The sequence below is a fragment of the Alligator sinensis genome, unplaced genomic scaffold (assembly GCF_000455745.1).
Source record: "Alligator sinensis unplaced genomic scaffold, ASM45574v1 scaffold308_2, whole genome shotgun sequence".
NCBI classification, from domain to species: Eukaryota; Metazoa; Chordata; order Crocodylia; family Alligatoridae; genus Alligator; species Alligator sinensis.
Genome location: NW_005842082.1, coordinates 1,848,471 through 1,864,982, shown reverse-complemented (window position 1 = coordinate 1,864,982; position 16,512 = coordinate 1,848,471). Strand labels below are relative to the sequence as shown.

The 16,512-nt window shown below is 40.6% G+C and overlaps 1 protein-coding gene across 1 annotated transcript in view; it reads left to right on the top strand.

The window, feature by feature from the left end:
* Window positions 1-11,905: 11,905 nt before the first annotated feature.
* The window catches only part of ALDH1A1 (aldehyde dehydrogenase 1 family member A1), a 54,474-nt gene continuing 49,867 nt past the window's right edge, over window positions 11,906-16,512 (top strand). Inside the window, exons 1-3 of the mRNA XM_014520064.2 lie at window positions 11,906-12,109; window positions 12,769-12,889; window positions 13,161-13,268. Of these exons, the coding sequence (XP_014375550.1) occupies window positions 13,176-13,268 (93 nt within the window). The 5' untranslated portion in view covers window positions 11,906-12,109; window positions 12,769-12,889; window positions 13,161-13,175. The remainder of the gene's footprint in view (window positions 12,110-12,768; window positions 12,890-13,160; window positions 13,269-16,512) is intronic.

Sequence of the window (16,512 nt, the reverse complement as noted above, 5' to 3'; positions counted from 1 at the left end):
TGGATTTTGCTGACCGTTTATAAAAAAAAATTGTTAACATTGCTGCTCCACTATTTGCTTTACTTAAAGAGGGGGTTGAAAAAGGAAAAGAAAAAGGGGTCAAATGGCACTGGGGAGCAGAGCAGTTCAATGTATTTTGCACTTTAAAAAGGGCAGTAATGCAAGCTCCTGCACTCTTGTACCCGGAAGTGGGAAAGACTTTTATTGTGGAGTTAGCATCAACTGCTAAACATGTTAAAGCTATTCTTTTTCAGGATCACAGAAGCAGGAAAAGACCAGTTGCTTAAGACAGCAGAGTTTTGTCAACTGTGGAACAGGAGTTCAGTCCATGTGAACGTGAAATCCTAGCACTAGTATAGGCAGACAAGGATCCTTGGGTGAATTTGATATCTTTTATTAGACCAACCCAAATGGTTGGAAAATAGTTATTAAGCAAGCTTTCGGGTTCAAAAACCCTTCGTCAGGCTAAGGAAGCTGCAGTTGGAGAGCACGCACCAACTGCTGCAGCTTTCTTAGCCTGACGAAGGGTTTTTGAACCCGAAAGTTTGCTTAATAACTATTCTCCAACCATTTGGGTTGGTCTAATAAAAGATATCAAATTCACCCAGGGACCCTTGTCTGCCTAAATCCTTAGACCAACACGGCTACAACCTAAACCCCTGTAGCACTAGTATAGGCACTATATCACTGGAGTTATTTGGTCGGTATGTCTCCTGTATTTTTAAGAACAGTGCATACTCCAACTAAATATATTGTTTCAGGAAGGATCAAAGATGCTGGCATCTTATCCCCTTGACTTGCCAGGTGGACTATTGCATGTTTATAATATTCCTACCACACTTTAAGCATTGGTCATAGAAGGTAACCAACATGAATGTCCGTTTCCATTTCTGAATCATAAGCTAACTGAATATCTTTTTAAAGGAGGAGCTAAATTTACCAATCAAGTTTTGTCTGATAATGATGTGACATGGTTTGTTGATGGAAGTAGTTTTTATTTTGAAAAAGGTCAACAGACTGGCTTCACTGCTGTACAAGTGGGAACCACTGGAGAGATTGTCCAAACTATCAAGGGGCAGTTTTTCCCCCACTTGGAACAAGCAGCAAAGATGATTGCCATAGCAGCAGCATTTCACATTACCCCCATCAATCAGATATGTGCAATCTAGCAATTCAGAGTGGGTCACCAGAGCCCTCATGGACTGGTTCCCAGTGTGGAAAGCACAAGACTTCAGGACTCCTGGTGGAAAATTGGTAAAATTCTTGAAGTTATTACATTGTGTGTGTCATCTAAGTAAGAACAGAATAGTGCCCATGATCTTCAACAAGGCAAAGGCCCACCAGAGAACCATAACACTAGAGAGCACCATTAACAATGTGGCTGACTTAGCAGCCAAGGAAGGAGCCAGGGTGGGACCTGCATGGGTATTGCAGACACAGACAAACTTGGCCCTGTGTCCAAGGTTACACTGCCCCCTCCTGATGCTGTTGATTTGATGGGGCTACAGTGTCAGGATTTAGAGTTAAGGAAATTGGGAGAAAATAAAGTTTTTTAGGACTGGTGCATAAGGCAAGAGCCATCAGGCCTCATCCTCACTAGGAGAAGTGAAGAGCTTCCAGTGAGTGGTGCTGAAGCAAGTGTGGACCAACCTCATGGCATTGGAACACAAAAAAGCCACCAGGGCATTGATAAGACAGCTGAAAGAATTGAAGCCTTTGGGTGGTAGCCTTCTTTGAAAAATGATGATGCTCATTTTAACAACTGTTTATTGTTTACATATAATCCAGACAGAGTTGTTCGAAAAGGTACTTTGTGTGACCAAAGAATCTATGATCCCTGGTCCAGATTGCAAATTTATTTTATTAGGCTATTACCAAGGACCAAGAGAGGTAATCATTATTGGTTAGTTGTCATTGACAGTTTCACTAAGTGGGTTGAGGCACTTCCCACAAAGAATTATACAGCATTGACAACAGCCAGAGTACTTATTGATCAAATATTTACAAGATGAGGAACTCCAAGGTACATGGACAGTGACCAAAGTCCACATTTCACTGATAAGGTAACACAAGCAATTTGTAAAGCTTTTAATATTAAGCAACAACTGCACATCCCAGGACATCCCCAGAGCTCCAGCCTGGTGGAGAGAAGTAACAGGACCATCAAGATGTGATTAAGAAAGGTACTGAATAATTATGGAAATAACTGGGATAAAAAATTACCACTCAAACTTATGGCATTATGAAGCACTAGAGCAAGCCATGGTATAACACCCTATCTGGTGTTATCCATTTATGAGAAATATGAGGCTTCCTGAGCACTGGTGGATCAATAATGACATGCCAGGAGATTGGCAGCTGAAGATGTTAACTTCTATTTTTTTGTATGACAAAAATGGTGTCCCAGAGTTATATTTCACATTGGACAGAGCTGAGCCACAATCAAGTCAAGGGCATTGATGTTTCCAGGGAAATGGAACATAGGGAATTCTGTAACTATGTGATTTGCAGTCTGTGAGGGGGTGCCACATTAACAAGTGGCACTTGATGTCAGGCCCATTTGGTGCATGTTATGGAGGAACCGGCCATAACTGGTTCAGAGTCTATTGAGGTGAACCCAGGAGAGTCTGTTGAAACTGAAGCTGGTAGGTCTTGTAGAGGGAGTTTTGGGTGAATGTTTTGAGTCTGCAGTTCTCAGAGGACCATTGTTCTTCTCATAGATGTGCAGCCTGGTTGTCTGGGGAAGAATCTTTGGAAATAAAGCACAGGTGGTGCAGGTGGGTGATGAGGGGTTTCCTAGTTTGAAGGCACTGCCTGACTGGAAGGTCTGAGCAGATGTGCTGATGTACGTAGTGATTATGGTCCACTTCAGCATGCTGAAGGAGGCAGACATTGCTGCTCACAGCAGATGTCAGGGGGAGCAATACCGTAGATGAGAGGGAGCTGTGATGTATCACAGCATCACACTTCTGCATCACACTGGGACACAGTATTCAGCTGTTGAGTTTGCCAGTGCCAGGGTGGATGTCCAAAGTATGCTAGGGTTAACTCCCCATCTGAGGCCAGCTAGTCAACAGAGCAGGTCATTTCAAGCTTGTACTTTGGCTGCCAGTTGGACAAGGTGCATCTTGTAGGTGAGGGTGTGGTTCAGGGTGAATCCATGGTACTTTGGGTGAATTTCAAAAGGGATGGAGTTTTTTACACACTTGACATTCAGTGTTGTTTTGGTGAGTTTGTTGGCAAGGTGGAAGGCACTACTGATCATTTTTATGATGTTTAGTTTGAGTCTCCAGTTCTGAAAGTAAGTGCTTATTGTAATGAGGTCCTTTGTCAGACCTTGCTCCAGATTCTTGATTTTTTTTTTCTGTGATCATTGTCTGAATATATATATGAGTCTGAGTATATATATTTTTGGATGTTGTGGGAGCAAGTCTGAGGTGTAGATATTGAAGACGAAGTGTGCTAGGACTGATCCCTGAGGCACATCGTTCTTCAGATGGTACATGTTGGGAGTGTCTTTTCCAATATGAAGAGTGAAGTAATGGTTGAAGATGAGTTATTCCAGAAAGTAGACCATGTTTGTTGTGGATTTTGTGAAGAACCCCATGACGTGACAATTGGTGCTCTGGCCAGGAATCTAGCCACGCACAGGGAAAAAGCCCATGTCCCTAAGAAGGGATGCAAACGCTTGGGCTGGAATAGAATCCCTGATAGGTTTATTGTGAGGTAGTGGCACCAGAGCTCAGGAGGAAGAGCTGAGAGCAGAAAATACCACTGCAGGAGATTAAAGGAGGGAAGACTTCAAGTCCAGGCCAGCAAAAAGTAAGGCTGGGAGATAACCATGACAACGATGGAGTCAATGGAAGCCTGGAAGCAAGAGGCCTTCAACTGGTAGTTGCAGGTGGATGAAGTGGAGGAGAGAGCAGCCCATTAACAATGGGAGTCAGAAATAGTGAAGTCCAAAAATGAGCAGGCCGAGGTGAAAGTGGCCACATTAGAGCTGTGTGTGCAATCCGGGAAGAAGGAAGGAGGGTCTAAGGAAGTCAGATGCCTGATTGAAGCTGAGGCTGAAAAAACCCACGCACTGGAATGGCTCACCTTGAGTGAGGCTGAGAAGAGCAGAAAGTGAGAAGAGAAGTTGCATAAGATGCAAAAGGACATGGAAGCACTGACGACAAGATCATCTGAAGTCTGTGCAGCCCAGATGGCAGAAGAGTTGGATTTTTGACATTGATTAAAGAGTTGAAACACATTATAGGAACCATAGAAAAACAACTGTGGAGTGGAGAAGACCAGGTAAAAGAGTAGCATGAGGAGCTGGAGAGTTGAGGAGTGCGACACATTGCAAACCCAGTTGCAAAGGGTGGAGGTGAAAAAAGACCAACTTGGGGAAAAGATACAGTCCCTGAAGACCCTTCTGGAAATAGGCATGGACAGAGAGGTGGCTATACGTCCAGAAAGGGATCAGCTACAGTCATGGCTGCAAGTCGAAATAGAACAGGATTAGTCACTAGAACAGGAGAATCAACAACTATGGGAGACAATGGACCAGGCTGCTATAAAAACCCAAGATGCTTGTGAGAATGGGCTGCTAGCCACCCAATACTGAATGATGCCTACTGATATAGAGAGAAAGCTACAAACACTACAGGCTATGAGCCAGCAGGAAGAGAGGCTGGCTGCGCTGGGGGTGCAGTTGACAGAACACATAGCCATAGCTAAAGCTGAACACTAGGATCAACTTCAAGAGAGAAAAATTTTGAAAGAGTCCTTAACAAAGACCAGAAACAGCTAGAGGCCATACAGCTAGGGGTCCTGAAGTCCCAAAAGAACAAGGAACTACCTGAATACTCAAGCCCTGGGAATCCAAGAGATGAGATGGAACCAGTGCAACAGGAAAAGAATGCCATGATGGATGGACCTCCAGGGGTAGGACCTACACCCATATAGGAAGAGGTCCTAGCAGTGATCTTGGGGTGCCTGGATTGGAAATGAGGCCAGCTGATAAGCCATCTTATGGAGGAGATGGACTGACTAAGAGAGAAACTGGAAGAACTCGCCAGCAGGCATGAGGCCAGAATATTGACAGTGACAGATCAGATCCAGTGGATAGAAGTAAAATGAGTGGACACAGCAACTGAGCAGAAGAGCGAACAGTCCAGGACAAGAAGCAAGAGCAGTGGTCTGTTTCGCCAAGGTTGCACTCAGAGGGTGAAATATCCAGCAATGCTTTTCAGATGAAACAGTTACAAGACCCTCACTCTGTTGCTTGCAGATACCACTGTGTTTTTCCTGCTCTACCATAACAAAGGGCTATTGTACAAACAGATTTTTAAATCGCATTCCAATTATTTAGTACAAAATGACTGCATGGTGATGCAGTTTGTAAAAAGTAAATATAAAACTTGCCACATTGCTGGATCTGCTCAAAACATGTTTTGGCATGGCCAGACATGTGTCTTGCAATGACTTCCACAAACATGTTATTTAAATAAAGAACCCTGCTTTTTAGTTTGTTTGTTTTTTAAACCTGTGTGTATGTCAAGGTTGTGGGTTTCCCATCAACGATGACATAGCCATCTAAAAAATAGGTCCCCACTTGAAATTCCCCACCCTGTAACACATGCTGAATTTGAATATTTCCTTTTTCTGAGATATACTTTAGCACTGGATAGATGGTGTAAAAAGTCTCTTTTTCTGCCTATGATAGTAGTTTGGTGGGAGAAATGCTATGGTCTGGTATTTCGAAAACATAAACCTGCACATAGCCATACAGGCAGAGGCCAGCATGATGTATAAGTACAGGTTTACCTTTTTTCTCCAGTATGTCTACCTGACATGTCATTTGCATAATTTAATTCCTGTAGGGGCAGCAGGCCTCCTTAAAAATTTTTACAGCCTATTGGCAATAATAGGCCAGGTCCTTTTGCATATCAAAGGCTTATCATGGTTATCCTAATACCATTCTAAAAATTGTTCTTTTTCACCAGGCTTCATATATTCAACCCTGTAGTAATCCACCTTCAGGAGAGGTCCCACCTAATTCTGGTTTTATGACATGTTAAAAATGTGTAGGAAGTAGCCTTTGCACCCTTCAAACCTGATTGTCTGGGGAAGCTTGCTAAGTTTCATAGGCAAAAAATTTAAGGAATCTATTAAATGGATACCTAGTAGGGATGTGCGAAGCAGGCAGCATTTGATTCGGATTTGGATTTGTCCCAATTCGGGGGCAGTCATTCAATTCGCTGATTTGGATCACTGTCCTGATTTGATTTGGTTGAATCTGAAGATTTGATTCTGATTCAGGGAATCAGTGATTTGGCCATAGACACAGCTTTATGTTTTTTTCCATACCTTGAGGTACCTCAAGATAGAGAGAAAAAACATATAAAGCTGTATCTATGGCTGAATCATCGAATCTCTCTGACTTGACCTGGAGGATTCCAATTCAACTCAGAGAGATTAATGGGCCTTCTGATTCAATTCAGATTCAGAGATTTGGCCGCCGAATCAGGCCAAATCTCCTGTGAAGTGAATCAGAGACCAAAGCTTCATACACCCCTAATACCTAGGTTGGCCACTTCTATAGACATGAGCTTATCTCCCTGTGTGATGAGTTTCACACCCATTTTTTCCTTCAATACCTGCCTAATAATGAAATACCCATCATAGCCTTTATCACTGTGAGCTATGAAGGTGTAGTCATGGAACTGTATCCATAAAGACCTTAATAAAGTCAGACAGACACTCTGCACCCTTAAATTTCCAAGTGTCTTCTGGCTTTCCAGTCTCAACATCCCAAGGTTTTTCTAGTGCTAGCTCTATCACAAAAATGTAATTGGGCACATTCATCCCTGTTTCCTGCAAACATTTAAAGTCATAAAAAGTGTAACCCTCTCCTATTTCAGGCTTTGTAATCTTGGGCCTAAAGCACAGGTGCTTGTTTACATCATTGATCTGCTATAACCAATATCTCTATTTGCATTGCCTATCTTTGCACTCATGTTTTTTGTCCACATAAGATTGATGCTTATAACACAAAGTTTTAGACAGACATTTCATCTGTTTTTTGGAGGCCAGTGCTATGTGCCTTTCTAAATACTCTTTGGATTGGCAGAGAAGTTTACAGCTAGGGCATACCTCACCCACATTGTCTCTGCAGTCCAGGCTCAGAGGCAACACCAGAATCTACACATGTGACTATGGCTGTACAACATCTGACAAAGATCACAATTGTTTCTCACACCAAACACCTCTTTCACATCCTCAGCACCATAATAATGTTCACTATGCAACAGAAGGAAACATGTATTGGGATACCTGGGGATGTCACATGTTTAAATATTACCCATCCTGTTTTTTCCTCATGAATTACTATATACGTATTAACTTGTAGAAGATCCTCAAACAATGACACTTCACTAAGAAAGCCCTTTTTTGAGCTAATCACCCCAACTTTTCATGAAGCTGGTTTGTGCCATGTAACAGCTTAGTGTCTGTGGCATCTCTACACATTGTGACAGCCAACAGATTGCCTGCAAATCACAGGTTATTATCAAAGCTACTTTGGTCAATTAAATACTGCCTCTTTTTAGCTATGAGTTGGGCATAGGGGTTAGAACTTATGATTCTATAGGCACCTCCACCCACAGGTGTTACAACAATCATGTTCAGTTGGAATGTTGAAGCAAACAGTAGTTCTCTCCAACTTTGTAACTGGTTACTGACCCATTGTCAAAAGGTGCCAATGTCCAGAGGAAATTAAAAGCTCAAGAATGTAAGCAGTTCCTCATGTCTTCTGCATCAATACAGAACTGGGCAGAGTCACCAGGTGTGTATAACTGGATGAGATATGCTACAACTTGTTCTTATCCTCTCCTTCTGGCTGCATCCACCATGTGTTATGGCCCCAACTCCAGATTCACAAAGCAAAACTCCTCTACATACTTCTGGGCTCCAAACCTTGCTATAGGCCACTCCCATCTTCTCACCCATGCCGTATTGACATCTGACCAGACATCCTCTACATGCTCAGGAGGAGGGGAGGCATTTGAAAAAACCTCTACTGGGTCCCCAGAATCACATCTGCCACTCCCACTCTTCAACTCCACAGGTTGAGAAGGAGGGGAAGCATTTGAGGGGCTTTCTGAATCACTATCACTAGAGGGTTGCTTTTTTTTTCCTCAACAGCACTTAGCTTTATCAACTCTCATTTTTAACCAGGCTCAGACTTTTTGTCCAACATGTCACTTACCTCTGAGTTTGCCACCCCCTCTCAGTACAAAATCTACCCTTTCACTCCAACAATAATCGTGATCTTTCAAAACACTGCACATTCTTTCTGTAAAGTATGCATCTGCCTGCACCCCCCAACAATAATCATGATCTTTCAAGGCAAGATGGGCACCCTCCAAAGTCCCCCTTTTTTTGTTTTCATAATAATCATGATCTTTCAAAAATGGATGAAGAATCGCCTTCTGGGTGGCTTTTGGGGCAGGGAGGTTGGATCTTCTGATGTCACAGGCCATTTTAATGGGGCAGGAGATTTTGGGACAACATGGCAGCCAACATGGCAGAAAGGGGGGTGGGATTTTAGATGTCACAGTCCATGTGATGGGGGGCAGGGTTTCTGGCACCAAGGTGGTGGCCAAGATGGTGGTCAAGTTGGTGGCCAAGATGGCTGCCAGGGGGTAGGACTCCTGATGTCATGGCCTACATGCCAGTTTGGGATGTCTGGTTATAAAGCTACAAATCCCCACCTAAAAGAAGTATATCTGGGGCAAGAGGCTGGACTTCCAGTGGCAGAAGTCATGGGCTAGGGGATAGGACTTCCACTCCAAAGATCACAGCCAAGATGGCAGCCAGGGCTCAGAGCACCTGTCAGGGGGTGGGACTTAATAGTTTGACAAGAGGTATACCCCTTATACTACTATTGTTATTGAATGCACATACACCAACTCCAACTGTACATCAGAGAGCAGGCAGAGGGAGCTGGCTACCCATGGTAAGGACCAAAGACAAGAAAACTGAATCAAGCACCATGGTAGAAATGCCAACTGCCATCCTTATCGTCAGCTAGGAGTCTGACCCAGGACAACCTGATACAGTGGCATATACAATCTAGAGTCTATATCCACAGTTGCTGTTAAATTGGCATGGTGGTTCCAATCTGACAAAGAAGGGGATCCCATAGGCATATATACCTCATGGATATAATGCAAGTCTAAAATGCCAGCTTCGACATTTTGATAAATTGTGATGGTATAAATATTGGTGTGTGGCATGAGGATGACCATGGACACTGGACTATGGAACTTCAGAAAGGATGTGACAATCAAACGGAATGCACTTTACAATTCCTAATTGTATCTTCAGTTTCTATTATTTGTTGGAACATAAGTTTGGCACTTTTTCCATTCAAGTTATTTGCAGGGTAAATGGTAGTATACCAGTACAATCAAAAAGGGTTGCTAGCTACATAATATTGATGTGGCATGTGCCTCACATCATCATCACTGGTTGAGCATTTTGGATATACATGCAATCACATTTTTCTATGGAACATCTGGAATCAAGCCATAGCAGCAGGATCAAATTTCAAGCACCTTCATCAGTGATTTTTACCAGCAGATCAATGTGGAGTTTATCAGACTTACCTTCAGTATATTGGACTGTACATAAAAAATCTATCAGACACTGTGAAATCAGTACACTTGATTGGACACAGTTTTGGTACACAGACATTGTAATGAAAAAAGATTTAACAGGATGGTGGTCTATCCATATGAGTCATATGTCAGCAGTAGTTAACATAGATGCTGTGATTACACCTGATATTGTACCAGTAGGTTTAGTACATGTTAGACAAGATTATTCACACACTTTAATAGTTGAGCTGGTAAGAGCTTTAAGAAAGGTGGAATGGCATTTGGATTATCTGAATGTAAATAGGTTCAATCAGGAGTGTAATGAATTCATCAGACCTCTAAAATCAGGATGTTTTGGTTGGGAGTGGAAAATGCAAAGATCATTGCACAGAATTAGGAAATGAGACTTGTCAAGTGCAATAAATGGCCTGAGCCTGGAAACAGGTCTAATTAATTCTACTGATACAGAGACTTTGGGAAATAAACTTACACAAGTGTCTCACGAAACTCAAAGTTTACAAGCTCCTATAACAACAGCACTTTTCAAGATATTCTTCCAAGAATGGATCACCGCAAAAATACTTCCCAAATGGAGGGAATTGAATTAATTGGATCATCTGCTTTTATTTAAAACTGTACACAAACTGCAAAATGACACAATACTATCACTTCCCTGTTTCCAAGCACAATCATGGGTTCAAAGTGTGATGATGGGTTTAAGACAAAGGTATGTGGGGATAATCCCTAAGAAAATAAAACAAATAATATTGGAAAAAAACACTAAAGCTGAAAAAGAATTGCTAGACATTGTTTCTGTGGTGGAAGTGACAAAAGTGTTTCCAATTGTACCATTAGGACTTTGAGCAAATGGATCATTAATTATGTCTATCCTAGACAGAAAGTGGGACTGATCCAGGAGGGTAACTGGAGATCCATAGATAATGAAGGATGTAACTTTGAAAATAACCTGGATTAATTTGTCCCAGCCATGATCTCAGATAGGAATCCTTATGCTTAAATACAAACATGTCAAAATGCACTTACCAAATAAAAAATGACAAGGTTTTTAGTGATTCAATTGTAAGACAGATCAACAAGGGATGTGTTCTTGTCAACATCCTCTGTCCTCAAATATTAGTAAACCATCGGTTTAATTTTGAAGTTTAATGGTTTAATAACACATTTTTGGTTTTGTAATGTTATGACGGACCATGGTTGTGATTTTGAGGTTAATCTCCCAAAAACTATTTTTCTTAAACTAAGAACCAGTTTGACAATTTTTAAATGTGTAGACCCAGTATCTATTGGAATGAATTTGGATGTAGATCAGAATCCGTTGTATCATCCAAAGTTAAAAATGTTGTTGGAAGAAAATCAGCACAGTGTGCATCAGTTAATCATTAACATTTCCGACAATAACCAAAAAAGCACCACCATTTTGAATTCGGTAGTTAAATTGGGAAAACATTCTTGGTGGGAATCAATTTTAGACAGGTCTCCGACTGCTACTAGAATCTTAAATATCATGCTGCACCTAATTGTTTTAATATTTGTCTGTAAGATTGTTACTTTGTTTTGCATGATTGGGATGTTATGTGCTTGGTTGAGACTGTGTAAGAAGATGTGTATGTTGAGAGGATGCATAAAGTCATAACAGCTGACATAAGCTTTGATGTGACTAACAGTTAACGTTCCTATTTTGATGTATTCTAGCAGGCCACAACATTTGAGATTCAGTCTAGTGCAAATAATAGAACTTTTGCACAGCACTGCACTGCCTGAGTGACCATCACTCCTCCAGCGCTGCCACTTTGGGCATAGAAGGGAGTCTATGGCCAGGGACACTGTAACTCGATTAATACAGGTGATGGCCATTTTGGTAAACCAAAAACCATCAAGGAGGGGATACATTGGGCCACAATCCACAGTGTCCCTGGCCTAGCTACTGAGTCTTCTTAAGTTATTTACATACATTTTTACATGTTCAGTGGGTCTGTAGTACAGAAAGATCCAGAGATTGTAAAGTTGTGAAACATCATAAGAGAATGACCCAGTTTTTTAGTTCTGAGCATGCCCAGTCTGTTTTATGTAAGGTAACTTGATTTGGCATGAACTTTCAGTAAGTTGACAGCTACCTTTCCTGAGGTGAGCTGTGCTTTAATTGGTATGGTAAATGATTGACAGCACCTCTGTGGGAGTGATTGGTCTTAAGAATGATTGACAGAGGTGGTGTGATTGAAGGCTTTAAGAAGGGCTTGCACCGGCAGCTTGGGGGAGAGTGGATTGATTGCTGTAGTGTGTGTGTGGTAGTGTAGTAATGTGGGTCTGGTTGACAGCTTGAGAGAATTTGTTCTCCTGTTTGCATATGTGTTCTTCCTGGTGTCGAGCAAGGCTCCCCACGTGACACTGGCATAAGTCCCAGACCAGCAGAAGACTACCAAGTGACCACCACCAAGTGAAGGGTAACATATCATCCTCCCTTTGATAGAAGAGCTCGAGTATCTAAAGAGAGGCAAAGACTCCTGGGGTGTGGGGAGTTGGGAAAGCACTCTGCTCTCTGCTTCGAGTGCTTGGTTGACGTGTCAAACAACTGTCAGTGCCTGCAACTACGTTGCAAGTGAGGAGAAAAGGGAGTTTGCTCTCTCTTTTTTCCATTTTTTCTTTGTTCTTTTCCTTACTTCACTGTTTGATTCCTACTGTTGTTTGTTAATTGTTATCACCTTGATAACATAGACTTGTAGTTAAACTACTAATTGAGTCTGTTAGTTATTTCCTAATTATTGTATTATGTCATGTTAGAGCCAGGCTGTAGGCTTAAGCCTGGTGAGATTTGGGGCTCCACTATCCTTTTACTGGGCAGTTGTGTTAATTTACTGAATGAATTAGTGTGCTGATATTCAACACATGTTTTGGATAAAAGAGGTCAGGTCTACAATCCTGTCCCACCTTTAAATTTTTTGGTATCGAACTGAGAGATCTTGTATTGGCATACGAGCCCCTATCTACATGTTCAAAACAGGAAGTGTTATTGACAGGAATGATAATTTCCACTAGTCACAAGCTAGATTCTTCTGCTGAATTATTTACAGAACTTGAAATTATCCTGGTTCCTCCCTAATAGAAGAGACTTAGCCTGCCCCCAATACCAGTGTATCTGTCTTCACCTCCAAAACTGTGAAGGAAACTCAAGGAGACCCATTAGAATCTGTAGGCGTGCCTAAACCAAGAAAGAAATTTTGCAGGTAAGAACAAAATAATGTTCTATTATTCACAAACATTAATAATGTCTTTTTATACAACTATAGTACAGACTTTGCTTCATAAAGGTTTCAATCTCAGTGAAAACACTGCAGCAGTAGGGTGGGTTGTTTTGCATGAGATCTTTCATCCAATCATATCCTTGTATGCAAATAGTCCATAATCCAGACAAAAAAGCACAAATAAAACTAAATGCTCAGACAGGACAAAAATCACTGCACTTCTCTCTGATACCTTATTTCACCTGTGTTTCAGCAGCTAACCTTAAACATGTCAACTGAAAAGATGAATAAAACCCCGCATAGCAATTCTGCTCCAGAACTGCCTGAACCACTCAGGGATCTGAAAATTAAGTATACTAAGGTTAGCATTATGCATGTTTATTAATTCATCTTAACCATTGATATCAGACCATCGGTTTATTGAAACCAATAAATTAATACTAACTTAATTGGTTATTTGCAAATGTTTACCTAGATTTATTTTTTATATTGTAATTGTTGGTAACATTTTGTAATTACTTCTGTCCTGAGAAATTGTTTCAGGAAGCTTGTAAAATTTATGCTACTATTTAATGCAATATATTTTGGGGATTTTTTTTCTGGAATTAAGTTCCTGTGGTTATAAATTTCCTAGAAATTATAAAATACACCTAAAAAGAAATATCTGTGCTATTTCTAAGGAAAGGAAGGAATTACAAATGTAAAACATGATAACAGTCTAATTTTTATACACACACAGAGATTTTGTAGGATTATAAGAAATATGCCCACTACATTAGGTTGGAAGAAGGGATATTAAAATGAAGCTAATGTATTTTCTTTCTTCTATTAACATAGTTGCCCAGAAAAAATACAATTATTTGTCTTACTAATCAACTATCAATGAAACAAATATAGTTGGCAATGGCTAATTAGTCAATATCACCCGAAATACTAGATAATAGCAAACTTTTTTCATACACATAGACACACACAGGTAAAGTAAGTCTGAGATTAATTCTTTTTCTAAGACTAAATCTAGACTTCTGTTCCTGACTTAAAGACATTTCACTACGCCCTTACAGTAATACAGAGATATCTACAAGAACTTTGGACAAGCAGTTAGCAAAAGCACTGGAGTGCTTTCCTCTCTCAAACTTTCACAGAGATGAAAGGTAGAGCAAAGAGAAATAACATAGCAAGAAACAAGCAGAGAAATCTCTGTAATGATTACAGATTTGTTGGCTATTCCTATCTCTGTGTTGGGGCGTGAAACAAAAGGTAGCATATCAATTGTTTGTGCTTCACAGAATAGTTTGGAATTAAATTGCCACTTCAGGTCTCTTCTTTTAGGAGACTTCTTGAGCTAAAACATTTTTTTCAATAAGCACAAATATGTAAAGAGAATTAATTTTAACTTCTCTCAAGATTCAAATCTTTTTTCTAATTCTGGAGTGCAAATTTGATGGGTGGTCAGCCCCACTCAGAATCAGTCCCATTCTGTGGTCTTTTACACAGAAAAGCTACATTGAATGTAGTGTGCTTTTTTCTTGAATACAGTGTGCAGAACTGGACTTCAGTTTGTAAATATTTAACAAAATGTTAAAGCTATAGTAGGGCAATATAATTCAGGCACAGCGTAGCTCACTCGGGCGATTCCTGTTTCAAAGTATAAGAAGCTTAATCCACAGAAGATATACTAGGAACAGTGTGAGACACATTTCCAATTTCAGGCTTGTCCTAGAGAAAAAACAAATGAAAAGGTGTTCATCATAAGCCTGAAAAGAATAAACTATAATATGCTTCTGCAGACCCTGCTATGTTTCCAAATTATTTAGCCAGAAAAACAACATAGAATACACTTTCATTAATAGGGGAAATATTTAAGGTAAACACAGAATGATCAGTTTGTCAGATATTTTTATAATAGTGATGTACGAGAGTATTATCAGGAATCCACTGAGTATAACACCTTTAGGTGAATACACATATACATCTTCAGGTATATTGCCATGCTGTTTCCCTATGTGTGAAGGTATATGTTTTGTGAATAATTCAAAGATTCATATGCAAAGCGAGGGGCAAATGCAGCATATAATAAAGACTATCAACTATTTAAATAATTAAATGTGCAGAGGGGCCCTTTCCTAGCAGATTAAACTTCACAGTACTTAGTTTAATTTTTAAATAGGATGGTTTAATTTTTAAATAGTTAATAAATGGTTTGGATTTTGAACTGGGGTATGACCTTGAATTTCTTCCATGCCTGAAATTCCTTGAAACACATGCAGGTATATTTTCCTGAATGTTCAGTGTTCAATGAATGTTTTAGGTGTACAAGAAATGTAGATTTGTACTGGGTATTCATGATAAATAGTTTGCTAAGTTAACTAAAGAATTAGGCAATGACAGTTTAACAATTTATTCTTCTTCTGTTGCTTGTAAAACTAGTAAGTCCTGTGGCACTTCCACAAATGGGTATTAAAGATTGATCAGTTGCTTATGAAATGGTTCATGTATATGAAGAAAAGGGAAGGCGAGGAAGAAATGATGTCTCTTCCTACAGTGTCCCATGGAAGGCCAAGGGCTAAGTACAGACTGTCAAAAAGCCCAGGCTGAATCAATCTAGTCTTTGCAGGTTAGTCTAAACTGCAGAGATTGAACCAGCAACTAAGCAAACATTCACTTTTGATTCAGGAAATGCAGGCACATGACTTCAGTGGCTCAAGCCAGAAGCTGTGGGGGGCTAGAGCACACCTCCCAGCCTGCCAGCTCCAAGTCTTTTCCCCCCTCCCTGCTCCAGTGGAGAGAGTGTGGCCAAGCCCCAGCCCAAAGCTATCTGGAGGGTCTGCCTGTGTGGGGTGGGGTGGGAGGGGGGCAGGACCTACAAGGCTGGGTAGGGGGTGGGTGGCAAAAAATGGTAGTGGCATTGAATTTATAAAAGCTTGAACAAAAATAGTCCTTTCTCTGAAGTAAGTATGTATTGAACAGAAGGGAACAACCCTGTGGAAGCCTTCTGGCTCTGATCATGGACTACAAATCTCAGAGGCACCTAGAAACAGAAAGAGGAAGTGATAAGCAACCCTGCAGAGTCCTCCTGCTGTAGGTCTGGACTTTTGGGGCAGTAGGAGGAGGAAGTGAACACACAGCCCATGCTGGGGGACTCTGATTTAACTTGAACTAGGAAGGGGTCTGGGACAGAAGTTTCATAAACTGGTTTGACCTAAATCAGTTAAGACTGATACTATATTTAACCAGGTTTATCTTAAATCAGTTTCAGGCACTTTGAAACTGGTTTATGTGTACTGATCTTATGTTCTCTTACAGGTTTAAACCAGTTTCTGATCACTTAAACTGGTTTAGGTGTAACTTCTGTCCCTAGCCAAGGACTGTGGAAAGTTAAATCACTTGTATAAAAAACGGGAAAGGGTAACATCAATGTGAAACAAGTTTTAATAACAGAAACTAGAAGCAAAAAAAAAATTCAGTTGGTTCCAACTACAAACAGATCTTAATCAAGCACAGGACTACCATCTTTATGCAGGAAGAATTCTGTTTTCAAAACTAAATTCTTATTTACCAAAACAAATACCATTGAATTCAGTCACTGAAACCTATATCTCTGA